This window comes from Monodelphis domestica, chromosome 1 (genome assembly GCF_027887165.1).
Source record: "Monodelphis domestica isolate mMonDom1 chromosome 1, mMonDom1.pri, whole genome shotgun sequence".
Lineage (NCBI taxonomy): Eukaryota > Metazoa > Chordata > Mammalia > Didelphimorphia > Didelphidae > Monodelphis > Monodelphis domestica.
In genome coordinates this window covers 233,756,011-233,766,711 of record NC_077227.1, presented here as the reverse complement: position 1 = coordinate 233,766,711, position 10,701 = coordinate 233,756,011, and the positions used below count along the sequence as shown (strand labels likewise).

At 36.0% G+C, this 10,701-nt stretch overlaps 1 protein-coding gene across 10 annotated transcripts in view; it reads left to right on the top strand.

The window, feature by feature from the left end:
• The first annotated feature begins 257 nt into the window (after positions 1-257).
• Positions 258-10,701, top strand: part of ZC3H14 (zinc finger CCCH-type containing 14) — a 60,977-nt gene continuing 50,533 nt past the window's right edge. For 9 of the 10 annotated variants that reach the window (XM_016422999.2, XM_016422997.2, XM_016422993.2 and 6 more), the window contains exons 1-3: positions 258-527; positions 1,444-1,486; positions 8,053-8,167. In XM_016422999.2, the coding sequence (XP_016278485.1) occupies positions 492-527; positions 1,444-1,486; positions 8,053-8,167 (194 nt within the window). In that variant the 5' untranslated portion in view covers positions 258-491. Of the gene's footprint in view, positions 528-691; positions 845-1,443; positions 1,487-8,052; positions 8,168-10,701 lie in introns of those variants that run through there. The other variant, XM_016422978.2, reaches the window with a different exon arrangement.

Sequence of the window (10,701 nt, the reverse complement as noted above, 5' to 3'; positions counted from 1 at the left end):
TGGGTGACTGAGTGGATGGTTTTATAGGAAGATGGGGAGAGTAGGGAGGAGGAAGAAGAGAAGCAGGAGAATGGGTGATGGAGCCAGAGGAGATGGAGAAGAATAGTAAGGACAAGAGGGTGGAGTATGGAGGGGAGAAGGTGATGATGATGATGATCATCATCAAAAGATGAATGGGGGGGAGGGGAAAGGACAGACTGTGCGCTTTGCGCCCCTCCAGCCAGGAGAGGGCGCTCGTCCTCCTGGCGTGCCGGGCTTGGGTAGGAAGGCGACGTTCCTTCCAGTAATCTTCCTCCTTGCCTCTAGTTCTCCCTTTGCCTACTCCACTAGGCTGGGGGCGGGGACGCGTCGTGCGTGCGGCGGGGGCGGAGTGGGGGCGGCGGTGGCGGTGGCGGCGGCGGCGGCAGCAGGGACTATCTGGGAGCCGCTGGCGCCCAGTAACGGAGACCGCCGGAACCACCATACCCCAGCCCGCGCCCCGCTCCGGGACCATGGAGATCGGCACTGAGATCAGCCGCAAGATCCGGGTGAGGCCCGAGCCGGCGTCGGTCTGTCAGTCAGCCCGGCCCCGGGTGGGGGTGGGGGCTGCGGGGAGCGTTGGCGGGAGCGGCGGGCCGTGGAGGGAAGGGGGAGGGGGCGGGGCGGGGTCTAGACTGGTCGGGGTTGCTGCTGGACACTTGGGCTATCCGTGATTACTACGGCTTTAGGCTAGGACTTTGAGGACCCTTTCTCTTTCTGTGAAGTGGCTTCAGGCCTGCTCCCTGGCGCCCACTCTCACCTCTTAATCCTTGACGCCGTGGGGTCGGCCTGGTGGCCTCTGTCTCCTTGGTATTTTGCATCTGACGTAAGCGTGCTGCTGGGGGCTGCTAGCTGGGCTTTTTCATGGACCTGTTAAGGTCGCCTCGAGGGGTTGTGGCGTTGCGCGAGGTCCTCCCACCCCCTGCGGTGCTTTTAATGAGCCACCAAATTAGAGACCCAGAGGTTTTCTTAAAATTCACTGTTCAATTGTTTTTGCTCGTTGAAAATTGTTGAGGACGGGTATGTAATCCTGCCTAAAAGTCATCACCTGATCTGCTAAAAACTAGGGAGAAAAAGACCTCATCAAATCATATTTTGGAATATGTATTGTCCTTCACAAGAATGTTGTCCGTGTCAGCAAAAATGCCTCCAAAGTAGATGAATTTTCAATGTAAATATTTACTTTGTTTTGTTACACTGGCTCCTTGTGATGTTCAGTTTATGAACTACATGGGATTAAATATGCTGAGGAAATCAGTTCTTTCAAAGACTTCAAAATTTACTACCTAGGTTGATTGAGAACCAGGCAATCCCAATTTCAAAGTTGAAGAGCACTTGCCTGAGCTCATGCAGTTTTAATTCCTATTTTATGTCTGTTATATTTTAATGATATCCTCATTTCTCATGTGCCCAATTTTTCTTCAGAGTGCCATTAAGGGAAAATTGCAGGAATTGGGAGCTTATGTTGGTAAGTTTTGTTATATTTTTAAATTATAAATTTGATATAGTTTTTGCTTTTTTATTATTGGAGATATCATAGAATCATAATTTCAAAATTGGAAGTCACCTCAATCACTATGTAGTTCAACACATGCCTGAAAAGCCCCACTATTATATTCTGAAGTAGTCATCTAGCCTCTGCTTGAAGATCTCCCATGGAGGAAGAGGGTTATATACTACCTTCTGGCAACCCATTCCACTTTCAGATAGCTTTTATCATTGGGAAGATTTTCCTTAATTTGAGTAGAATTTCACCTCTGTAATTTAGAAACATTGTTCTTAGTTCAACCTTTTGGAACTAAGAACAAGTCTAATCTCTTCTGTGGGACAGTCTTTCAGTAATTTGAAAGCAACTATCTACTCCCTCCCTGATGAGTTTCTTCAGACTTAGAACCCTCAGTTCCATCAGCCAGTACTTATAATATGTCATCCAAGGCTTAAACTGAAGTGTAAGACATTTATCTATTTTAATCAAATCTTAATAAATTTGGCCAAATTTGCCAGTCTTTAAAAATCCCAAATGGGTTAGCTATTCTTTCTAGCTTTTTGTTACTTGAAAGTTTTATAATTATGCAAAGTAGGTACTGATGAAAATATTTAGGTATAAGAGCAGGGCTTCAAAACTTTTTGTGTCATTGACCCCTTTGTCAATTTAAAACCCATACCTCCCCCCCCTTTTCAGAATGTTTCTAAGTTCCTAAAATAAATTAGTTCACAGAGGAAACAGTTGTATTGAAATAAAGATGTAATTTTTTCCCACCCAAGTTCATAGACACCCTGAAATACTTCAGGGTACCTATGAAGTTGGGCTAAGAACTGCCAGTTTCTTGTTTCTGAACTTTTTTTGGAATTCTATATTTGAAAGTGTCTTCATTTGGACGTTATTATTCTAGTTCTGATTTCTTGATTTGGGGAGTATTCTGGGTTTTACCATATTTTCCATATCCAGTCACCTTTATTTGTCTCTTCTAGTTTCTTATTTCTTCCCTTTGGTATCTCATTTTTAGAGTTTGTGTGTGTGTTTTTAAAAATATTTTTAGCTCCTTCCACACCTAATAATGAACACTTCCACCTTTGTTTTTAGGCCTCTGTTTTGACTTATTATTCAGTTGATTTGATAATGCATTTTCACAGATTTATGAAATTATTTATTATGTGCCAACTTCTTTCATCCAGTTAAAGATTGTACCATGCCATTTATTTTTCCCTACTCCTATTCCCACTCTCCTGTTCTTGCACATATATGATATTTCTTTTTTCTTTAGTTTACATAAAATGAAAAATTAGTAATAGGGTTTAAAGAATCTCTGCAACTAAAACCCACTTCCTTACAATCTTCATATTACTCAAAGATGTTATAATATGACTTTTCATTCCTTGATTCATTAAAATTGAACAGATAGCATCCTTTATTTGGAATTGGAAAATACCTCAATAGCTATTAATGTCCATTAATCCTTTAATTTAAGAGCACTTTACTATACATTATTTTGTTTTAATCTTAGAACCACTTTACAAAGTAGTCAAGGCAAATATACGCATCTTACAGATAAGGGAAATGATGCTCAAAGAGCATCAAAGAGTAACTTTTCCAAGTAGCTTTTCCTAGTCACTGCTAGACTTGGGACTAGAATTTCCTATATTAACAATTGCCCACATCATTATTTTCATTTGCCTTGTTTATAGAATTGCATATCAGATATAAATGTTAGAAAAGAATGCATAAAAACTTCAAGCTTATGAAAACTTAATCATTCAGCACATTTGGGGTGTGTGTGTGATTATTTAGGGCTGAACAATAAGATAAAGTACCACCTGAAGCCTTTCTTGATGTCCTCAACTGCTAATACCTTTCCTCTCAAATTACTTTGAATTATTATTCAAATTCCTATTTATTTATTATCTTTGTATTCTGTATATTTTTATATAAATACTTATCTCCTCATTTAAATTCCTTGAGAGATTTATTTGTATCCCCAGCATCTTGCACTGTACCAGACACATAGTAGGTATTTAATAAATGCTCATTGGTTGATTGAAAGTTCATTGTCTAAGACACCTTACTTTCTAAAAGGGAAAACAAGATGCCCACAATTTGTGTTACATGGTTGTTTTGTAGGCAATAGAGGTGTTGAAATTAGTGTATTCTAATAAGGATAGTAGTTGATTTGTGGGGATATAATTAATGAAACTTAGTATTTTTTTTAAAATCCCTACCGTCCATATTGGAATCAATACTGTGTATCCGTTCCAAGGCAGAAGAGTGGTAAGGGCTAGGCAATGGGGGTTAAGTGACTTGCCCAGGGTCACACAGCTGGGAAGTGTCTGAGGCCAGATTTGAACTAGGATCCCTGTCTTTAGGCCTGGCTCTCAATCCACTGAGATACCCAGCTGCCCCCAGTATTGTTTTACAGTATATCTTCAGCTTATTTCTGGGTTTGGGAAATTTTTATTAGCCAATATTTTTATGACACCCCTCCACCCCCAATCATGGACTTTAATATGACAAAGCAAAACCCATCATTGATGCTACATGATATTACAGTATTGTTATTTCTACTTCATTTATTAAATTTTTATATTATGTGATTGTGGAAGCTTTTCATGTGGAATTTTCTTTTCTTTTTTTCCCCTGTAGTAGGCTTTATTTTTTTCCTAACTTATATCAGAAAAATTAATATGACTGGTTCAATTGTTCATATTTTAGTTCAGGCACTTGAGAATCCGATTTTGTTTTCTTATTTCATGGAAAGGTAGTTCATTAATTTTTATAGTTCTACTTTTGACTGGATTTTGAAAAATCATAGAAGAAAAAATAAGGAAAATAATTTTGTACAAATAAATTTTCCTCCTTCCACCCCCAATTTTTATGGTCTTAGGATCAAGGCCTTAGACATCTAGGATCCTTTTTATAGATGAGAAAACAATATCAGAGAAGTTAAGTGATTTGCCTAAGGTTAGAACTTCTGATATTTAATTTTTTCATCTATAAAATGAAGGACACCAGATGTATAAGGCCTTGTTCAAACCTAAATTTATGATCCTATGACTATAAAAGTTACTAGGCCAGGATTTGAACTTAAACTCCCCTCCACCCCCCCCAAAATAGTGCACTTTCCTCAGCACCTTGTTATTAAAATTACACACTAATTTCCAGGATTGACCAGTTCACAATTCCATTAGCATTATATTAGGGTAACTTTTTACCATAGTCACACCATTATTAAAGTTTATCTTTTAGGGGTTTGTAGGGTATGATTTAACCTTAATTTGGAAGTACATTGTGTATTGTATGTGTATTTTGTAGTCTTTAATGTTTTTTTCATTTATATTGTGGTAGCCATGTATATTATTCCTTTGGTGCTTTCTTCTCTCTGACTCAATTCCTAGAAGTCCTTTTTACGTTTCTGTGATTTCTTATTCTGTATGCCTTATGGTATAATGATATTCCTTTACATTTATTAACTGTAATCTGTCTAGCCATTCTCTAATCATGCACATAGTTTATTTCCAACCTTTTTCTCATTCCAGTAATGCTGCTGGAAATATTTTGATTCATATTGGACCAAAGCACGTGAAAAATTTAATAACTTTTCTCAAATAATTCCAAATAATTTTTTTAAATTTTTTATCCCCCATCCCTTCTATCTCAGTAGCAGTTCTAAGACAGAAGAGTGGTAAAAGCTGGACAGTGACTTTTCTAGGGTCACACAGCTAATAAGTATTTGAAGCCAGATGACTCCAAGCCTGGAGATCAATCACTACTTAGTTTTTTAGCTTTTCATCAGTTTTGTTTATATGAAAGCTTTAACATTTTATATAATTAATTATTATTGAATTATATAGTCTTTTATTCTTTTTCTGGGTTAGGAATTCTAAAGTTGTGAAAGTATTTCATGGTGTCTTAACTCGGTTTATTAATTTGGAATTTATTGTTTTAAAAAGTGGAGTAGATGCTTGTGAAAATCTACTTTCTACCAAACTGTTCACCTATTTTCCTATCAGTTCTTGTTGAATAAAGTCCTCCAGTAGTTTTGGGAATTGTAGCATGGTTCACTATAAAGTCACTAGATAGGGAATCAGAGAACCTGGGTTTGAAGCTTACTTCTGCCATGTAGTACTTGTATCACTTTGGGCAAGTAACTTTACTGACCCTTAATATTTTTTAATAATCTAAAATGATGGATAGGTACCAGATAATGTCCAAGTTCCTTGTAGTTCAAAATCAGTGATACTGGATCTTGAATTTGGTCATTTTTATAGATTGCTTAATGCATTTATTTGCCCCCTCAGTCCTGTTGATATGATCTATTCTACTAGGATAGTGTTTTTACTGTCATTGATATTCTGAAATTTAGACTTTTCATTCAGTTATTAATCATCTAGTATATCAAGTAATGAGTTTGGAAACATACTAGAAAAATGTTGGTTTTAGCCCCTAGCTTAATGCTTCTCCTTAATAAAGCTTGTTAGAGCTGTCAGATATTTGAGTTATTTTGCAAAGTCTAATACTAAGAACTGCAGATACAAAGAGAAACAAAACTACATTCCTTCAAACATTGATTCTTCTGAGGTGATATAATATGTAATTAGGAATATGTGATTTTCTCAGCTTAGAGAATTCTCATTTTGGAATTTTCTCTACAAATGAACATACTTGTTTGTGGCATGTAGAAAACCCTAAAAAGTCTGCTGAGGCACATAGACATGAAAAGTGCCATATTCTCCATAAAACATGTATGCAGATAAGTAAATAAAAATAATTTGATATGGGAGAGGATATTTACCATCTTGGGGACCAGCAAAAGCTTTGAGTAGTTGTCACTTGCACTAAGCCATGAAGGTGGAGATGAAGAAAGAAGGCATGGGAAATAAATAGCTTGTAGTGGAACAAGTTTGATTGGAATGTTGACTGAGTGAAAGTGAATAGTATAAAGTGAAGCTTGAAAGGTTGGTTAGCCAGATTGTAGAAAGTTTTAAGTTTCTTGCTCAGGAGCTTATATTTTATACTAGAGGCAAAAGAAGGCTACTGACGATTTTTAAGCTATTAGAAAGAACAGGTAGATCAGTTAGAAAGTTGTTACTGTAATCCATTTCAGAGATTATAAAGGCTTCAACTAATAGCCAAAGTATAGAAGAGGAGGAAGTTTTTAGCGATTGAGACTTGAGGGATAAATGAATAGGAAGATCCAAGTTATGGACCTGAATAATTGGGAGGATAGTGCTGCCCTCAACAGAAATAGAGCAATTTGAAGGGTAGGTTTTAGGAGAAATATGAATTCCATTTGAGTTTATGATGCCTGTGGGATATATGCTAGGAGAAATCCAAGCAGGTGTCTGTTGAAGTGGGGTACTGGAGTTTAGGAGAGAGATTAGGGCTAGCCCTATGAGTCAGTTGGGTGCAGTTGTAAGTGTATTAGATTTGTGGTCAGAGGAATTGTATTTAAATCTTTGCCCTGTCATTTAATAACTTTACGACCTGGGGCAATCATTCAATCAACAAAGAGTTTAGGATATGTCTGACTTTGAGCTAAGTATCCTGGGATACAGAGAAAAAAGTGAAATCCTTGCCTTCAGGGAGCTTTCAGGGGTATCCATATCATTAGAACTTCTGCAGTAAAAACAATTGTAGAGAGATTAAAGGTTCCTTTGATAGTTTATATTAGGTACTAAAATTAACAGGAAACCACTGGAGCTTGTGGGGGAAGGGAGGTTAACATGATCAGAACCTTCCATTTGGGAAAACTAGTTCAGTGGTCTTATGAAGTGGGTAGAGGCTTAAAGCCATGGAAAATCAAATAGAAGATGATTGTAGTGGTTCTCACTTAAAACTAGTATGATGGCTGAGTGGAAAAGAGGGAATACATGTAAGAGATGTTTGTGAAGGTAAAAAGTATGAAAGTTGGCAATTTATTAGATATGTGGGATGAGTGAAAATAAGGGTTGAAGATGACATCAGGACAGTGATGACCTTGACAGTAATGGTTAAATTTGGAAGAAGGGTAATTTTGAGGAGAAAGATAACTTACTAAAGAACTTCCTATTATTTTTGTATCATAGTGATACTGATATACTATTTAGACTTATTTACTTCTGTCTCTTATTCTTACTACATTTGACCCATCTCCTTTGCCTGTCATTCATGTCCTCAAAGACCTCTGTTATACAATCCTTAGACACAGCTGGATTATATTTAACATTCACCATACTCTTGATAATATCTCTGAATTTAGTAGGATTGTATCAATTATGATTTTTCTGTCATTTCATGGACCTGAGCTTTCTAGTTAGATGATTGTATTCAGAATTTATAGTAATAATTACCTTACAGTAATTATATTCCCTCAATATTAGGTTAATAATGGAAAGAAGGGGGGAAATAAAGTATTTTGGGCAAAAAATTTTTGGTTAAAATTTTTTTTGATGTATTCTTTTAAAATTAAAAAAAACACTTAAGAACCTCAAGCATACTAACTTTTCCCTCAAATTTTCTATTATAATGGGTTATTCTGTTATTATTTCTCCTTTGTTTAGATGAAGAACTTCCTGATTACATCATGGTTATGGTGGCTAACAAGAAAAGCCAAGAGCAAATGACTGAGGACCTTTCCCTTTTTCTAGGGAACAACACGGTTAGATTTACTGTATGGTATGTTTATACATGTCTGCAACACAAAATATTTCAATGTCTAGTTGGATTTTTTTTTCTATATATATAAGGTTCAAAACATAGACATATTCTCTCTGTTATACTGAGATCATTAAACTTTCTCATTCTATAGCTTCCTATATGTCATGTAATTTTCATATCTCTCCCAAATAAATACCTGTTAAATGTGATAATATTTTCATGCTCCAAGATGCAGGGAATCTTCCCTTTGGTTTTTCTTCATTTGCAAGAGTAATGCGTCTAATTAGACTCCAGCTTTCCTTATCTCTTTCCCTCCAAGATACATTTTCCTCTCCAAGATACAGTAAAGGATCTGCACATTGGTATGTGGGAGTCAAATCATCATCAATTTCTGGCAGATTAAAGGTTTAAAGATAGTTAAATGACAAGGTTTCAAACAGTAGTAGTTTAATGAAAAATAAATGAAATTTTGTCTTGTTATATTTCCCCCATTCAAATGCCAGTTTCTTCTTGAAAGATGTAGTGTATGTGTATGCTAGTTGTGCAAGTCATTTTATTTTAGTTACCTGCTAGTATCTTTTATATTTGGAGGCCTAGTAAACTTATGGTTTGCATTATATCTCTATTATTTGTAATTGATCTGTAGATTTGGGGCTATCTACTATTTTGCTTTCACAGTAGAGTGGTCAGTTCAGATCGAAGGGAATGAGTAAAAAAAGCCAAGCAGAACATAATAAAGATTCAGAGTTTCATGTACCATATTTTTTCCAACTCTTTATGAAAATATTTGTCAAGTTTATGATATAAAATAATTAGAGGATTTTATATGAAAAAGGAGTAAGGAAGTTGAGAGTGATTTTCTAGGAATTTAGCAATGAATGAGATGTGAGATCCTAGGAAAGATTTTTTTTTTGTAAAAATAATTTTTTAAGTTATAAAGATTCTTTATAAATTAAATGTAATAAAAAATTTCCACAAAAGTTTTCTGAATTTAGATGATCCAAATTGTCTCTTTCCCTCCCTTTTTCCCCCTCCCCTCCAGCTGGCAAGCAATTCAATCAGGGTTATGTATGTATTATCATGCAAAACATAATAATCATATAGAACCAAAACTCAAATAAGTAAAAAGTTGCATGCTTTCATCAGCATTCTGACTCCCAACAGTTCTTTCTGTGGAGGTGGATAGCATTCTTTATATAACTTTATATAAGTCCCTCAGAATTGTCCTGGATCATTATAGCTGAGAGCAGCTAAGCCTATCACAAAATGGTCATTCCACAATATTGCTGTTACTCTATACAGTGTTCTCCTGGTACTACTTATTTCATTCTGAATCAGTTTATGAAGGTCTTTCTAAAATCATCCTGTTCATTAGTCCTTACAGTACAATAGTATTCCATCACCATCATATGCTACAATTTGTTCAGCCATTCCCCCCATTGGTGGACATCCCTTTGATTTCCAAATCTTTGCCACCACAAAAAGAGCAACTATGGGGGTAGCTAGGTGGACCAGTGGATTGAGAACCAGTCCCAAGAGGGGAGGTCCTGGGTTCATATCTGGCCTCAGACACATCCTAGCTGTGTGACCTTGGGCAAGTCACTTGACCCTCATTGCTTAGCCCATACCACTCTTCTGCCTTAGAACCGATACACAGTATTGATTCTAAGACATAAAGTAAAGGTTTAAAAAAAAAAAACCAGGTATACATATTTTTATACAAGTAGGTCCTTTCCCCCCTTCCCTTTTTTTTTTTAACTCCCTGGGATATAGACCTAGTAGTGGTATTACTGGATCAAAGGATATGAATTGCTTTATTGCCCTTTGGGCATGATTCCTGCCCTCCAAAATGGTTGGATTAATTCACAATTCTACCAGAAATGCATTAGTCTGAATTTTGTCACATTTTATCACTTTTATATTGACCAATCTGATAGGTGTGAAATGGTACCTCAACATTATTTTAATTTGCCTTTCTCTAATCAAGAAGGACTTAGAATATTTTTTCATAGATTGATAACTTTGCTTTCATCATCTGAAAACTGCTTATTCACATCCTTTGATCATTTTTCAGTTGGAGAATGACATGTATTCTTATAAATTTGACTTAGTTCTCTTTATATTTGAGAATTGAGACCTTTATCAGAGAAATTTGTTATAAAAATTTCCCCCCAGTTTATTGCTTTCCTTTTAATCTTGGTTACATTGCTTTTGTTTATACAAACACTTTTAAATTTAATATAATTAATATCAACATAAAACCAATAGTTAAATTTAAAGTGAAAATTGTTTTATGTCTTATAATGCTCTCTATCTTTTATTTGGTTATAAATTCTTACCCTCTCCCCGAGATCTGACAGGTAAAGTCTTTTATGTTCCTCTACTTAAAGTGTCACCCTTTATGTCTAAATCTTATATACATTTTGACCTCATCTTGGTACAGAATGTGAGATACTGGCCTATACCTAATTTTTGCCAAACTCTTTTCCAGTTTTTCCAGCATATTTTGTCAATTAATGAGTTCTTATGCCAAAAGCTGTGATCTTTGGGTT